This window comes from Rhagoletis pomonella, unplaced genomic scaffold (assembly GCF_013731165.1).
Source record: "Rhagoletis pomonella isolate Grant_MI unplaced genomic scaffold, Rhpom_1.0 Rhpom_scaffold_00002, whole genome shotgun sequence".
Lineage (NCBI taxonomy): Eukaryota > Metazoa > Arthropoda > Insecta > Diptera > Tephritidae > Rhagoletis > Rhagoletis pomonella.
Window position 1 is genome coordinate 13,536,672 of NW_023458556.1, and position 18,411 is coordinate 13,555,082.

At 34.7% G+C, this 18,411-nt stretch overlaps 1 protein-coding gene across 1 annotated transcript in view; it reads left to right on the forward strand.

Moving 5' to 3' along the window:
• Positions 1-8,814: 8,814 nt before the first annotated feature.
• LOC118734458 overlaps positions 8,815-18,411 on the forward strand; it is a 56,306-nt gene continuing 46,709 nt past the window's right edge. The window contains exons 1-2 of the mRNA XM_036464177.1: positions 8,815-9,294; positions 14,852-14,910. Coding sequence (XP_036320070.1) covers positions 9,216-9,294; positions 14,852-14,910 — 138 coding nt within the window. The 5' untranslated portion in view covers positions 8,815-9,215. The remainder of the gene's footprint in view (positions 9,295-14,851; positions 14,911-18,411) is intronic.

Genomic DNA, 18,411 nt, shown 5'->3' on the forward strand with positions numbered 1-18,411 from the left:
TGCGACAATTTTATGGCAATTCAAACCTGCCCGGACTTTACTAATATCACAGTATACAGTAAACCAGCCATTGACAATATGCTTATTTGAAAATTAATACATGAAATATTGTGAATGTATAGGATTTATTTGTCATTAACCCATAGGCAACGACTGATGCAAAAGTACCCACAAATGTTTGTTGATGCATTTGACATGTAAATTTGAACAGCAAAATTCGTAAAAAGATACTAATAAAACAAAAATATTTTTAATTACTACGTGGGAAGTGGGCGTGGTTATTCGCAGATTTCGCCAAAGTTTAACACTATCCTAACTTATACCAAAGGCAACTTCGACACCGACTTTCGTTAAAATATCTAAATTTTGTTCGAGTTAGCGTGTTTACAAACAGAGAGGGCTGAACTAGTTCATCTCGTAATTTTGAATATTTTGATATATATGTATGCATATGTGTATATATGTACATACATTTTATACGGTTAACAAACGCGCTTGCTTATCTGCATAAACCGTCTTTACTTGGATTAATTCATGCATTATCCCCTTTCAAATGTGAATAAGCGGCTGAACAAATACATACAAATTTCGCGCATTTGAAAATTAGAGAGTTCTACCTTAAGCTAAGTAATAATTGTTTTACCGCCTAATCGATGGGACCATTTTAAAAAGTCAGCCCGCCATTACTCACTCATGTCTTCGGAACACGGTTTGACTTATGTAGGAACTGCGCCCGGTTATAATCGCTTACGCTTCACGCTTGATTTGCTTGGAATTTTGTTTTTCTCTTTATTTTGTTTTATGTGACTTGAAAATATTTTTCACTATAAGAAAATATTTAAATTGGATTTCATTTGGGTTAACGAAAACGACAACTGTGAAAAACTATCAACCAATACATTCAAACAATATGTCAAATAAGCATATTTACATTTTTTGTTTTGGCTATCTGGATTACTGTATACTGTGACTAATATTTTCTGAAATTATACATATTCAGTAATAAAATAAAAAGTAATAAAAAAAGTCGATATATTTCTCAAAAACTACTGAGCGGATTTAGACAAAATTGTTTAAGTATGATCTGTATCGATAGCAATATTATTTTTAGTACGTTAAATTCCTATAGGGTTTCCACCTGTCTAAAAAATTAAGATCTACACTGAGGGAAATAATGCATAGTAAAAATGAATACTTTATATTTGATTATCGTTTCAAAATGTTCGTATTTAAAAATAATATTTTCATACAAAATTTATTACGCACGTATTTGACTGTTCACATCTGAGTATGTATATGTAAGTGTACATACGCACCCCAAGCATGCAGAGCGCCGCTCTGAGAGCGCGGCGACAACACACACATACATACATAGCACATGTTTATCCGTACAAATCGCGTGCTGTGGTGTTGATGGATATTCAACATTTGAAAGCAAATTTATATGCCTGGGTGTAGCTGAGTGCGCAAAGATGCTTGCCACAAGTTCTTGATATCCGGAGATGGTCGGGTTCGAATTCCACTGCAGGCAACATGCAACTTAAATTTTATTTTTTATTTTTTTCTCTTGATTATTCACTTCACGGATGCTTTTTCAGTACGAACGCGGTCATTTTAAAATGCGCGTAATTGAATTGAATATTTACCAATATACAGTACTTTCGTTGACGTTTATAATAAGATCAATTACGTTTCTATTTGATTTTAATATTTTTTTCCCTCAGTGTACACTGTTCGCTGGATTACAAGAAGTGGGGTGTCAAATAAAAGGGCTCGGCTTTTAAATGTTCAATAATGTATTACTTTTTGAGTAGGGCTTAAAAACTATATATGTATAATACGCGAGGGCATTTGTTGTTAATGACATTAGATTTAGACAGGTCATTCAATTAAAAAAATTAGGTGTCAAATGAAAAGGCTTGGTCTTCAGAAGAGGGTTGCAACCTTTGCTAAAAATTAAAAAATGTGGGCTGTTCGTTAGATTACAAGAAATTAGCAATTATATACTATTTTTATAGTAGGGTTGCAAACTGTTTAGTTGTCAAACACACCATATTTAATATCTACACATTCAGAGCGTGGCGAAGCCTCGCGCATACGAAGCCGGCTAGTACATATATAAAAAGTAGTAAAAAGTATATTATTGTACTTTTCCCCCATTTATTTGCTACAAAGCTTTTTATTTCTCGTAAACTATTCTTAAGCTCTTCCCACGAGAGCCATACTCAGATGAAATCTCTTTGACAATATAGATACCTTTCCATAATCAGTTTTATAATAGAAAATTTTCTTATCTAATCCATACAAAACAGGGAAGGACACAATGCAATGTGAATGAATGCGTTTACAACAACAAGTACGAGCACATAATAATAAAACGTCTTATGTACGAGATATACGGCTTCCACGAAGCGCATTGCATAGGTATAATGACAATGAGCTGCTGAAACGTAGAAAGCAACGTAAAGAATTTCATAATTTCTTTTACCTGCTATTATCTCAGCTAAGGATGCATTTAACAATTTGCTGTTCAAGGAGAGTGTCATTATATTTTTCCAACGCAAGTTGGAAAAAAAAACAAAGCTACATACAGTACATACAGAAAAAAGTCAGCTACATTTTTCTCTTTCAACATGTGATTTAGTAACTAAAATGAAATAATGTCACTAAGTATATATTTAGCTGACTTTTTTCTAGGTGTATCATTACCTGCATTCAATGGAAATGATTTTTTTGACGTAGAATACGTCTTACCTTAAGGTATGGGGGCTATGTTCAAATGTTGTAGTTGTAATTTTTAGAGCTTCACAAAAACGCTTATTGCACGAGAACTAATAAAGCGATTTCAAAGAAAAGTGTGGCGTTTCAAAGATAAAATTCCAAACCTGTCGACAGATTCATTTTTGTAAATAACCAATTCGGTTTCTGTCGTAAAAACAACGGTAAACATCGCCTTATTTTGGGGTCAATTTTGAGCCTTTAAAGTGCTCTAGCAACTTATTGTTGGCATATATAACTTTCATTTTCGGGATATAGGTTCTTTGGAGCAGTAGAAATATTATCGGGTACAAATTTTATATAAATTTAACAAATATTGAGCATTTTAAGGCAAAAAATTGTTGAAAAAATTTGCAAATTTTTTTCATTACCAAAATGCTCGAAAAGCGCTCGAATGATTTTGTTTTTGTTTTCTTTAATCAAAAATTCAAGAGTTTTCCTTTCGTTTGGTATATGGGAAGTATTGGTTGATATCTTCTATATATGTCTATTTTATTCAAATATATGGGCATAAATGATTTTCCATACAAAATCACCTCGTCATCATTTTGCAAACACGTGCATATGTTGGAAGTGTGGGAAGGAGACAAAAAGTATGTATGCGTATGTAATGCGGCTTTTGATCGCAGCGTATGTACTTATGTAAATGCATATATACGTACATATGAAAGTTTCAGTTAATGTGGATCTGTTTGGTTTTGTTATCGATATTTTTATCGATTTTGTTGCCGATATTTTAATCGATTTTGCCATCGATATTTTTATCGGTTTTGTTACCGATATTTTCACCGATTTTGTTATCGAAATTTGTATCGATGTTGTTATTGATTTTGCTATCGATATTTTCGGAACTTATCGATATAATGATCGATATTTTTATCGATTTTGTTATCGATTTTGTAATCGATTCTGTTATTGATTTTATTATTGATTATTTATCGGTTTTGTTATCGATATTTTTCTTGATTGTTTTAACAATTTTGCTATCGATATTGTTATCGCTTTTGTTATCGATATTTTTGTCGCTTTTGTCATCAATATTTTTATCGATTTTTCTATAGATATTGTTATCGCTTTTGTTGTCGGTATTTTTATCGGTTTTTTTTACCGATTTTGCTATCGATATTGCCATCGCTTTTGTTATCGATAGTTTTATCGATTTTTTTATCGAATTTATTACCGATTTTGTAATGGATTTTTTGATAGATTTTGTTATCAATTTTGTTATTGACTTTGGAATCGATTTTGTTATCGATTTTGTAATCGATTTTTCGATAGATTTTGTAATCGATTTTTTATCGATTTTGTAATCGATTTAGTTAACGATTTTGTTATCGATATTTTTATCGATTTTGTTATCGATTTTATTATCGCTTTTGTTATCGATATTTTTTTCTTAGTTTGTGCTTTCGTTTTTGACTTGGATATGCTCTTAACCATACCACGTATTCTACGTTTAAATTTAGCGGGTGTATCTCCGATACAGCCTGCAGACCAAGACGAAGGCGCTGGACTGTTCCTTTTTTTAATAGCGGGCACTCTATGTCGGCATGAAAAACCTTCTCATAAAAAATTATCCACCTTTCGGAAGCGGCTTAAACCTATAAGTCAGGTTAAAATCAAGACTCACACCATAAATTTAAGGCAGCGTGGCCAAGCACTTTGTAGAAGAAGCCAAATAAGCATAAGCCGGAAAATATACAAAATTTATTAAGCTCATAGAAAGAAACTACTAAGTTAGATGCAAATTCATCGCGAAATGAATTATGTAAAACACAATTTATTCTGCCACGCCTGCATGTATACATACGTATTTCACTTATTTAAATATGTAAATCGATTTCGCTCTAACTTCCGAAAGTCAATTTTTTTTTTGTTCGTTAGCTAAGGTAATACAACTGGCTTCCTGAATATCCTTGATACGTAAGGCATAAATAGCAGTATGTAGATGGAAAAAGCAATCACCTAACCTTGTCCCTGTGCGCTTGCACACAGCGACGACGTCAACGATAATTGACCTTGCTGCGAGAATAAACAGAATCCCTTTACATTGGCTTGTTCTCCACTCACCTGCTGCTATGGCTATCAAACTAAATAACTGCACAGTGCCAAATCTGTTACAGTCAATTTGGCGCACTCAAAAGCTGTCAGCCAACACGCCGTGTCTGCCGACCAAATGAAGTGTGCCAGTAATCGAATCAGTTGGGAGTGTGTCAAAAATGCAAAGTAACAAAAATGAGCGGCGAATCGACTAAAATATCTGAAGAAATACGTATGCACGTGCGTGCCATGAGCTTCTTAGTGTGTAACTTTTACGTGCTCCCTGTGTTTTTTGTCGCTTGAATTTGATTGTGCTTCGTCGAAAGGGGGCATTACAGCATTAATTTATCAAAGTAACGGCCAACAATTTCATATATTTGCACTGTTTGGGGTTCCTGTGGGACCGAAAGAAAAAGTTAATACCAAAAAAAAAAATGCTTCAATAAACATTTGAATATTATCCATTAAAAGCTCCTGAAGAGAACAGAGTTTGCCGACTGAAAAAATTTCTATAATTTAGTACCACTTCTACGAAAATTGTTCTGTTTTTATTTCAAATACATAAGAGACTTTGAGCTCTTTGACCGATCTTTACAATTTTTTTTTTTTTATAAAAAAGGGGGGCAATATTTTCGATATAGAGCAATCCAGTGGATGAGAGCATTAATTTATGACTTTACTTTTACCCCATGCAGTTGTGGACGACCCTAATCCACAAGCTCATGATCGCACGCATGATTTGAAGTTTACAATTCGTGCTTAAAACTACATAAAATTTCAAAGCGAAGGCTGTGCCAGCCAACGCAAAGGCGAAACGTGCAATCGGCAGGCAGCCACATCTGTCGGGGCGTATGAGTAACGCAGCCACATGCAGCAAACAATGCGGCTAGTCTTTTACATTTCGCACACCGTCTTCCAAAGGGTCACAACTCAAAATTACACATTTGTCAGAAAATGCGAACTACTATTTCTAAGCACATGATAATCATATGGGCAAGCGGGACTTTAGCTTCGGTTTTTTTGTTTTTAATTATAACAAAAATTTTCTCCAGCTCTGTTTACATTTTTAGCGCATATTTTCAAATATGCCAAATTTTGAGTTGTGCCTCTTTTGAAAAAGGTGTGAGATAAGTAGTGTTGGAAAGCACTGAGACGAACATATGTGCGCAAAAAGTTAATACGTAGTATGGGTATACATACATATGTACATATTTATATGTAATGCATATGTACTATGTAGAAGTATCCTAAATATTAATAAAGTGAAGTTATACATATGATTGCCATACGCATACCCGAAATGGTATAACACATATCTACATAGATATTTGCACACATACGATAACATACTCATGCATATATGCAAGCTTATGTGGCATGCCACAAAATGTTTACTTTGAAAATATTCCATAGTTTCATTGTGCTTGCGACCGATAAATATTAACGAACATAAGTAATAATAATCGTTTTAAATTTTGACAAATTTGGTAAATATTTCTATTGTTTACTTTCAACATCAAATTAAAATTTAATAGTTATGTTTAGTAATGTGCATGTAGACAATGCATTACTACAATATTTAATTTGATGATGAAATTTTGTATGTAAGCTTACATTTTTGTAAACTTTAAGAAAACTACAGCTTTGACTTCAGCGTTTATCCAACTGCTTTCTAATGCGATACTTATTGATTTTATTCAATAAGTTTGAGACTGAATATTTATTAATTCGACATGTTCACTAAAAGCGGTACTCACAGAAAACAAACATATGTATGTATGTGTGTAAATACGAGCAAAGTGCTGGTATAATGCAATGAAGTAAGTAGCATTTAAGGATGTATATTAAGAATTGTAAGTCAGCTTTTTGCCGATATGGCAAATTTTATACTATTCAACAGAACTCCTGTAAACGAACCGAATGTATCAATATTGTCCTTTCGAAAAAATGCTGACTTATTTCCTTTGGTAATTAATCGATTCATTTGGAACTTTTCGTTTCATCCCAGAAAGTTTTAAAAGTTCACAGTTAACCGGTGTCTCCTAGCTCAGTACTAATGCAAATAAAAAGGTTCTCAACCTGGGAATACTAAGAGTAGAAATTGTTTGAATTTATATCAGTTGCCTTACTATCAGCTTATATGCTTGGCATTTCACAAATCTAATTCGTATATAACACATTACTAATATTTTGGCGCATACACTGTTGCTAAGTGTTTGGAAGAGCCTCTCATACGATCTGCTTGTATTTACATCTTGATGCTGTTACATAAATTTGTATGTATGTAGTTTTCGTATAAATATTTACAATCGACGGTTTTTATGGTCCATAATTACGAATCAAAAATCGGATTTTAAAGATTAAAAATTACTATTTATCACGAAAAAAACTTAAAACGTAACGTACATGGCGTATGAGTTACTCAGACGAGATGGGAATGTTACTCATACGCCATGTATGTATGTTGTTGAGAGACTTATGGCCCCGGAAACGGCTTAGTTTCATTAAATCACTAGGCATGGACGTGGTGTTATGATGAGCTCTGAGGGCACAAAGAGACCCCCGGTTGCAGGTCACTGCCTCTAACAAATCTATCTTGGAATACAGTATATTTTGCTTAGCTGCACATCCTTCTTTGCACGAAAAACTTGTGCACGTAACCGAAAAAGGCACTTAAGCGAATTTTCTTTACTACTTCAATGAGGAAGGTATCCGAATCCCTATGAAACCAAACATTGGCGGGGCACTTACCATGTAGAAATTACTGCAAGCGAAATTTTTACCGAATGTTATCTAATTATCTATATAACTACATAAATTGATAGCCATTTTCGTTGTTCTGCGAGATGAGCAAAATAAATAAAACGTTGTAAAATTAGGTAATTGTAAGGCCAGTGCAGGTAAACGTAATACTTTCATTGATAATTCATATCATAGGTATCGCCAATGTGCAGGTATGTTGAATGCATCTATCGGAGTAGTTTCCTTATAAATGTTAAAAATAATGCTTTTGATGCGCATTTTGGGGTAGGTATCTCAAATGTGCACTTAAAGCATAGAGGCAGCAAAGCAAAATATACTGTATTAATACTAGCTTTCACAGCTGCCAAAAAGTACTGACTTTTTGAAACTCTAATCTCTTTTCTAACTCTTATCCTATCTTAACGATTTCCTTCCTCTTTTTCATTAACATTTACCTTAAATTTATTTCACTGAGCCAAAAGCACAATGGTTTTTTCAACCAAGTTATGGTTTGATTATTTCATGGTCAATAAGCCGATTGTAAGAAATGTGATTCAAGTTGAACATTTGGGAAAAAATTCGTGTGTATGGCAGTGGCAGAACCAAATCAAACGACGAAGAAAATTGGAGTTAAGTTGGCCATTTGAAGACATATTTTTAAAGCGGCTGTAGCCGAGTGTGTAGAGATGCTGGCTGTTATTTGCTAATCCCGCCAGAGGCAACATGTTAAAATGATAATAAAAATTTTTGTTGTGCATCTCCGAATTATGAAAAAGTTTCAGTGAAGTGCAGAACATAAACGTATTCAAACGAAAAATCGCCAACCAATAGTTTGGTTAATGTAACCGAAATTGTGGTTAATATTACCAAATCATTGTTGAAAATATCAATCAAGGCATTGTTAATATTAACCAACAACCACGTTGATTCCTTTTCAAGTTTGAATTTGGTAATATTAAACGATTTTTGGTTAATTTTTCTCTCACAAAAGCCGGTAAAGAATTATCGGCGAGTGTGCGGTAAATGCTATCTTACAATCGGCTATACTACATATCTACTTTGCGGAGTTTTTGTTTTGAAATGAGATTTATTTTTTACGCACTTTTTCAACTTTAGTACATATATTATCAAATTCACTTGTGGAAGAGTTCAAATGTAAAAGAATATTCAATTTTTTCCAAGAAAATTTCTAGAAATACATTTACATATATCTAACTAATAACATTTTCTTTCATATTCAATTACAGATCAGACAGTTAAAGCTTCGATTCACTTCAGCAATGTGGCTTTGCAAAATGTACATAAATATTCAACTAAAAATTTAAATGTCAACAAAGCACAAATTTTAATTCTACGAAAAGCAATAACTACAACAAGGGAAATGTGCATAAAAAATGCTTGTGATGGTCTACAAATAGTAAACAAAAACAAAAAAAGCTGAAAGCTGAAAGCAAACAGAAACACCAATTACTAAAAATGGATAATAAAATATGCAAATATGTTAAAAAATTTACAAACTTTATTTATGTATGTACATAAGTGCTTGAGGAACGATGTGAACACAAAATAAAATTTACGAAATATTTGTGTTGTTATTAAATTCACAAGCAAAAACTTTCGTCATATTTCCAACAAATAACTCAAACTAAGCAACCATGTCGTTAACTGTGAAAATTGTGCAATTTCAATTGCCGAAGGCCAAATCTAATTTAATCGCACGCGTCGAATTCCGAGGTAAGTTTCTTAACTTAAATTTAACACAGTTGAAGCTGTGCTTTAAAGAGAAATATGTATATTAGGGCGGGTCAAATCTTTTCTTTACTTTGTTTCAGCGACTGGCGTATTCTACTGGCAATTCTGAGCAAAAAATTCCATAACAACATAGCTCTAAAATGGATTTCGAGCCTCCTTATTTTTAATTTTATTTGTAAATCCATAAACAATTTATTTTTTTAACCGCCTTCAATTTAATTAAATTGATGAGATAAATATTATGTTGTTACAAAGTAAGCATCATAAGAAAGATTAATTTCCAAAACATTTTTGGAGAGCGTTGCCACCTGTTTAAAAAAATTTACTTCAATTAAATTGATAAGGTAAATGAAATGTTGCAATTTGGGTGTTAAAATAAAGTGGTTTAGAAAGCTTAGTTTCGAAAATATTCCTAAAGTGGGTTACCACCTTTTTGAAGAATTTAAATCAATTCATATGAGAAGATAAATGAAATATTTCGATATGGCTGTCAAACTGAAGTGTTTTAAGAAAGCTTAATTTATAAATATTTTTTGAAGAAGTTTGCCACCTGTTTGAAAAATTTAATTCAATTAAGTGCCGTTTTCTGAACTTCAAAAAATTCGTCCAGTTGTTTGTAAGCAAAATCGACATACATAAATTTTATTGAAAAAAAAAATAACCAAATATACACAAAAAAGGAATTGGCTAGGAAGCAAAAAATAAAATTTCAAATAAGGAGGCTCGAAATCTATTTTAGAGCTTGACAATATACAATACTTCAGTTTCAGAAACAAAGTCGGTCATATTCCCTAAGAACAAACGAGATTGCTCCAGAGGAAGTAAATAGAGAATACGGCTAACTTTTTCCCTTAGGAGCTCTGCTGTGTAAAAATTCGATGTACCACAGAAGCTCCGTTGGGTCCCACGTTTTGCGAGAGCGTCGACTTTTTAGTTGCCATCGAAACTCTCAAATCCCAATACCCACAAAACGATAACCCTTTTATGCAAGCCTGATTGGTTCAATAGAGTTTTGAAATTGTCTGTACACCAGACTTGGGGTGCACTTGCCAAACGCTCTGAGCAAGTGTCTCTTTGAGGAATTACTACATTGAAGGGCTGGTTGAAGCATATTTTCGTTAGCATTTTGTCTATGCGCAATCGACTGCTTCCCTTATAACAAACACCTCCGTCTGAAAATATGGGATCTAAATATCACTGCTATGTTGTATTAAAATATTTCTGTTTACCGCAGCCGCATAAATGGTTCAAATTAAATTAGACACCATAATTCAACTTTGTTATCAAAGGAAACCCCATAAAGATGAAAGCATAATTTCAGGAATTCTGAATAAAATATTTTTCCGTGTATGAAGACATTTTTTCAACTCCGTCCCAAGGTTAAAAGTCACATGGAATTTAACGTGTTCGCACGTAACCAATTTTATTACAGTTATGTATATGGAGAAATATGAATGTATGTACGTATGTATGTATGTATGTGCATATGTATGTGTGCACCTCATGCACGGACGTTAGTCAATATTGTCACATCAAAGTTTATCAATACCTCTTTGTTTGCCTCAGCTTTCACATTCTGATACAATTATTTGTTAGTATAAAATGCCTTCGTGAACATTTTTCGCATACTCGAGCGGATAGTGTGAAAAAAATTCCATAAATACTGACAAAGGATCCATTATGGAAGAGCGTGCAAAGCCAGAAATTCCTGAAATACTACAAGGTTGTCGCTGGTTTGGCTAGTTCGTCGTTTATGCCAATATTTACTTAGGATAGCAGTGCGATTTTACTATACTATACTATAGACAAATAGATTTACATATATATATGGAAAACACCTAATGTAGGGGCCATATAAATAGGGAAACGATTTCTTAAGTTCTGACGATTTGTTTTTCTTAATTTATTTTTGATTTAATTTTAAAAATGAATATACTTCAAAACGAAACCATATCTCAAACTTTGTACAAGATTTTAAAAAATTCGACAAATTTTAACAAATATTTCAAATCTTTCAATCAAAATTTATAGAAAAATTGTCAAAAAGTCGTGTTCCTATTGATATAGCCACCATTGTAAATGATAATTGCACTGCAATTTTAATAACATTCATTTTAAACAAAGTATCTATCCAGCGATTTTCCAAAGAATATTTTTTTATCGAGTAAATGTTTTAAGCTTCCATCTGATCCGGCCAGGCATGTTATGGGCCTTTAGCAGGGCTCGAAAATAACTCTTAACCGAAAAATCATATTGGTTTTTCTCGGATACTTATCATATTGCGCAGTCACATAAAGTTTTCTCTCGGAGAGATATATGAAGGGGTTAGAGTCAAAAGGATCTAAGTAGATTTGATTTTATTTTTTTTATTTTTAAGGTTAAAGTTGATTACTTATTGGAAATTCTGGGTGAATTCATTTGAAATGATGCTTGCCTAAATGAATGCAGGTTAATTAACTAATTCAAAGAATGATTATACTTTGTCACCAAATAAATACTATACAAATATGGGTATAACTTATATTTCCAAAAAATGTCACTTAGACCCTTATGATTCTATTGATATGTACAAATACGCGCTTTATTTTGGTTGCCCTCTAAGATTTATATTTAATTTCAAGAAATAAATCTCCTTCACTGAGTTTTATATTTTGTTTCAAGAAATAAACCTTCACTGAGGTTTACCTTGAGACTTATTTGTAATGGTTACTTGTTTTCGGTTATTAAGGACCAATTTGGAATGAATATTTAGCCACGTTGATTACTAAACTGTAATTAATAGAAATGCCTAAGTTGCGCAACTACTGCATGGAGATTTCCAGCAAGTATAGTTTAGAAATGAAAGAGGCTGTCGCTTTCCATTGATGCGTTTCCGAAAAGGGGATTTACTTTTAAATTTTTTAAACGCAAATGCCATGCGACATTTCGCACTAAGCTGCACTTAAATTTAACTTTCATATATAAGCGTATTTTTTCAGGCGACATGCAACGTCTTTTTGAATTGGTAATAGCATTCAGGCCATGTCATAGACGTACTCAAAATTTGCGCATATGTACTATGTATTTATGTATTTATGCTCAGCTGCAAGCATTGAGATCAAGTTTGATCTAACCTGGCTTATATACACATCAGTTGCCTGTAAAAAACAGGCAAAGGCGTTTTTTTATTTTGCTGTTGTTGTCATTTTCATTCACTGCAGCACTTCGCGCTATTGGCATTACAGCTACTGCAGCTGTCGCGTGCTTAACTAAAAACAGTTAAAAATGTGAAAGCCAACAACAAAAAGGCGCTGGCTATGGATGCGTGGGAAAATTGCAACTATGCTGAGGGAGTATCAGCAGCGACATCGTGGGACTGCGTAAGCATATACACAAACATAAGTAAAGCAAAGTAAAAAAAAATGAGAATATTTTTTACATGGATTTTCTTCCTTCAGCTTTCAAATGAATTTTAAATATTCCTGCATTTTCTATCCCCTACTTGCAGTGTGTGTCATGCAGCAAAGTAAAGGGGCTGCTGGCGCTTTGTAGATACGCAGTGCTCTTTTGAAATTTTTTATTTTTTTTTATTTTTTTTATTTACCTTCACTGCTCTCCGTGCAATATACATATGCAAGTAGTGCAGTACGTTTTGAGCCACGCAAAATACGGGAAACGTAAAATTGAATGTAAACATTTGTATTGCGGCTGCTATAATAAAATTCTTAACTTATTTGCAGTGTCATGTCAATGGGGATAATTTTAATGAAATTCCGCAATCTGTTAAAGATTCCAAAATGGGGATCGCATGAGAATTGGCTCAATTTACTACGTACAATAAACTGTTTTGAGTAGATTACGGTAAATGGGGGTGATAAGTGTGCCACTTTGCAATTTGTGCGCAGAAACACTTATGTATGTGTGTTGGTTGACTGAGGTTTATTATCTGCGAGCAGGGAGTTATTTGGAGTGGAAAGATTATCATTTCACTTTAGAAGTTTTGAGATTACTGAGTTTGTTACTGTAATTTCTTGTGAATGGAGGCATAAGGCTGCCTGATATCTCAGCGGTAAGGAAAATGCGATGAACTGTACAAAAATATGCAGCATACGGCGCATGTTCCCGCTCTCCTGGCATAGCATACAACTTTGGTATGGGTTTTGTGGACGGTGCACTCCCATCAGTGAACGGCTAGCCTCAAGTCTCATCAGTGCTAAATGCAACAACATTAGTCTACTTTGTGCATACGCCGTCGAAAAGATCCTTTGACTCGGCACTGAGGATTAACCCAAAATATACCCAAATGAAGCGCATAGACAGCGGGATTACAGAAGTGCTTTCAGAACAGCTAAGCTCCGGTTTTCCCATTGCGACTTGAGTAAATCGCAAGAGCCTGTTATGTAGCTGCAGGTTGGTTGCAAGGTCGAGTAGCGAGTCGGCATGCTCGCGGTCCCAGGCATAGCTCATCGGGTGGGGTGGGTCTTTCGCTCACGCCTTACTAGCGCTACCTTAACAAAAAAGTTGAAGTTCACATGCTGCGCTAAGAAAGGGGGAAATATTGTTAATTAAGAGCCTACTTGCAGGCCACATTCTTTCGAGGTGACACGCGAATGGCTGAAAGTGACTTTAGTTGCCTTACGACCTAAATGCGGACGAAACCTATTTTCATGGCATCAGGAATAGTTCACCGTATTTTTTAGTAGAGTAGATGTAAGGGAGACCACTAGATATATAATCTATTATTAAAAATTTACACATATTACTCACTTCCACAATTAGAAGTTGTTTAAAGAGTAAATAAAATCAACTAAAATACTTTTGAGTTTCAATAAGATTATAAAATTACTCCTGAACACTGCCGCACGCCACAGCAGAATTTAGGACATAAAAAACTTTTTGAGTTAGTGCGTTTTGGATATCTATCCTTTATGTTAATAAATTACGCTTTTCTGGAAATCCAGGAAAGAATTTTGTCCGCCTAGTTTGTTCCACACGACATACTGTGCGTTTAGCGGTGGCGCACTACCATGCCCAAGTTCGATCCCTGGTCCGAGCGACAGAAACAAAATTCCAAGAGCGGTCGGCCTTCAGCAGGCAATGGCAAACCTCTGAGTGTATTTCTGCCATGAAAAAAAAACTTCTCATTAAAATCATTTGCCGTTCAGTGGTGGCGTAAAACCTTCGGTCCCACCTTTTTGAGTGACAACTTCAAGACGCACACCACAAGTCGGAGGAGAAGATCCGCAGCAGCAAAGTTAATCAACTGCTCAGCTTCGCTGACTCTTCGGAATGTTTAAAAGAATAAGAGCAGTTTTCGAAATTGTTTGCCTAAATAATACTAAATATTTTTTAGAGCTTGGGAAATTTTATTGAAATTTCCAAATTAATATTTCCATACTTTTAGCAAAAAGTCCCTTTCGTGGTTTAGTTATAGGTCGATATATTTATTCTCAGGCAAGATTAAATTCGCAAGTGGATCAAGCATTTAGTAGCTTATTTTCTATAAAATTCCAACCTTTACTTGATTTATTAAATATCGTTTCGTATTTCCATTTTTCAGGTGTTGCCCATATAACATCAGAATTAAATGCTGATTGCAACGTTATTGATGTTAATCAGGTGAGTAAAAGCATTATAAAGCTAATTCATTCGCCATTTGCACACTAATCATAGTACATACTTGAATGCATTATTTATCTGCAAAAATAAAACAAAATTATATAACAATATTCTATTATGTACAATGAATTTACTTGAACATAAATATTTTGCAATTTTCTGCCAAGAAGTGACATGTAATTTATGTTCTTCCACAAATACACACAGTGACCACAAATTTCAGAAGATGAAGAATGTTTGTATGTATTTCTCCACGAACTACATACAATCAAATTCCGAGAAATGTTTTCCAAGTTAAACAGTCAAAAAAAAATTAAACAATGCCAAAAGTACCAAAAACGAAAGTCCGAAATAAATCAAAGAAAAGCCAGAGGCTAGCGGTCAAATCAATGAAGACCTTCGGGAAGATATGTTATTATTTTCCGCTTTTTTCTCTTGTTTGCGTGTAGCAGCGGCCAGTGAATAACTGTTTCCTCCAGCAATACGCTGGCCTTGCTTGTTGAGTGAGTTTAAGCTTACGCTAGGAGGAACACAGCGCAGAGTAAGGCGGTGTACAATATTTTCAATGAATTGAAATTTGTAAGTATTTTATTTGGAATTTTTTCACAAATTCCGCAACTTAACGGAAAAAAATAAATCCGAAAAAACAAAATTTAAGGACATTAGACTTTGGTGTCTAAAGACTTTAAGATGTTAATTTCAAAAAATTTCTTTGGGTTGGTTAGGAATTAGCACTTGAAATTCGACGGTAAGGTGGAAGACAACTCTCCCTCCTCTAAAAATTTCGTTTAAAATTCAGTTCGTTTCTTGTTAAACTTTGGCCATTTAGACCTTTTTTACTGCTGTGGTGTACTCGTAACTCTTCCTCAGTTGCGAGTTATCCGTCTCGCTGATCCGCATTTTCGACCGTGTCTAGCCATCTCATCGGCTATTTCGTGCCCTTCGATATTGCTATGTCCAGGAACCCTGCAGAGAGTAATGTTTTCGTGACTTAGTTATGTTAGCGATGCGCGTCATTTTCTTTCAATTCTGTACTACCTTGGATATTATCCGTTTAAGCCTAAGCTTCGAAAAATCAGGGCTGAGTTTCCATGAGTCAGAGCCCGCACCAAACCGAGAGTCGTGGCTTAATGAGCTGGAAAAGTTTCCTACACTGTCCAGCGTTCGCTGCACCGTCTAAAAACCCATTTGTTCACAAGAAGTCCGCAGGTTTTCATAGGTACCCAAACTAAATTTCATTGCTGATGGTTCTTCGCCCCAGCGATTTCCTGCAATGTCGCTGTGCCCCGGAACCCACAAATCAGTCTGATGCAATAGAGAGAGAGAGAGAGAGAGATCAGCAGCCGGATTACAACATTTGCTATGGCTAGTTTTGACCGCCAAAAATTGCCAAGGAATAACAAGCGCCCCTAGCAACACGCAACAACTAGTTACATGCCCCCCATACTGCTGATAGCTGATGGCACATTGCATGTCTTACTCTTACATGTTGTATACTTTTAGAATCCACTTCTTTTCATTGAGAGAATTTAAGCTACAAAAATTAAGCATACCAATTGTCAGAATTCCACTGCAGGTAATCTCAGACCAATTCTGACCCTACCCCAGAACTCTGATCGCTGCTTAGTCATCAGTTTGCATAGATTTTTACCTCTCTAAACGGTATTACACAACTGCGCAACTGGTCGACTGCTTCTTTATTAACAGCTACCTCTGATTGAAATACGCTACAGAAATCCGGTTAGATAAATTTAATATCTAAGAGTAGTTCCCCACAGAAGCTATCTCATTCAGTTCTGCCGTCAACCTTCGACACATCTGCGGAAACACTCCCCGACCGTTTGCGCCAGAAACTACTCCTTCCCACGCATTCCTTAGCGGGTATATTTGTAGAGAAGATTTCCTGCTAGAACTCCTTTTTCATCTTTGAGCCATCGTTGATTACGGTAATACCTTCATCGATAGGCCAGAATCCGATTCTTCTCTAGCTGGAAATCGTTTGATACTCTCGAAACGGAAGCTAAGCCGTTCCCTTCAAATTTACTCAAGATAGTTACGTGCGAATATTCGGCCTAGTTCCACAATTTTAAGCCCCCTTAATCTAACTAAGGCTGCATTTAAATGAAAAGCCATATTCAGCCCTTCCAGTGACTTTTCAACGGTATTGACCTCGTCATGAATAGCGCTTTCAATCGATGTGTGCTTTTGGTATGCGTGCTGTGGTTTATTCGTTATGAGGATACAACTACTTTCCCTTATACATACATATATTATTGCGTGCATATGTAAGACAATTAGTTCCTCTAGTGCCTTTAAGATAAACGATGAAAGGCTCATTGGCTTAAAACCTTTTTAAAATGAGTGACCTAACAACAAAACAAAATCAACATTTACCTAAATAATCAATATACATACATAGATAAAGTGTATTTTAAAATAGTATCACCCATTTCCGTAATTCCAGAAGATGTGAAGTAGCCATATAATTTTCTTTCTCCTCCGCTTTTTAGTTTAGCATCCTTGGCATTAGCACACGTGCAAGAGTTTGTTATTGATTCTTCTTTATAAACTTTCATTGAAGTCAAATTTTGTTTCCGGTTTCCATCAGTACACGCAGTTTCAATGTCACTTGTGTGCACGTTTGTACATCCGCAGGTTGTGCAAAAAAATACAAAACTAACCGGCAGCACATACTGAGTTAATTTAATAATACTTCAATAGCTTCGACTGATTTTGTTTTGCTTGTGATAGAAATTGTAAGCGAAATTGAATTGCTTCCTTGCAGAGAGAGTGAGTGCAAGTGTATTCGTGTGGCTCTAATGTTACGCACACGTCAGGTGGGTGGGTCACTAAAACTGAGTGAATGTTGAGTTATTTAATTTTTTTATTGATATTTTCGGTGTATGTAGATGTGACAAGACTAAACCCACCATGCAAAACATGAGAAATAGGCAATAATCGTCAATGGCAACAAATTGGCGTCTCACCGATTTATTGTCGTGGTGACAAAATGGCGACATCATTTCTTTCATGACAATTTTAGAATAAATAAGTTATCAAAAATTCTCAAACTTTCGCGTTAACGATATTATCCAAAGGCCTTTAATTTATACCAAAGACAGGATTGAAAAAATAGGAAGCCTCATAGCGAAAGAGAGAATTAGTTCCGTTTCTAAGTTCCAATTTTGCATAAAAACAATAAATGAAGTATTAAAAAGAATAAAATTATTCCAACTATCGCCTGAAGCAATAATAAGGCGATCAGAAAACAATTCATTCAGGTAATAAGAAAACAACTGGCCCCGGCGAGTTGCCTTCGGCGGACGTTTTAGAGCGACTGGTAATAAGAAATCGATACGATGGCGATATTGCCGACAATAAATTTGTTTCCGAGGGCGACACGTTTTCTTATTGCCGGCAACAAAAATTGTTTGGTGGGAAGAAATAAATATATACCTACATACATACATACATACATATCTTCATACTAGAACCCTATAT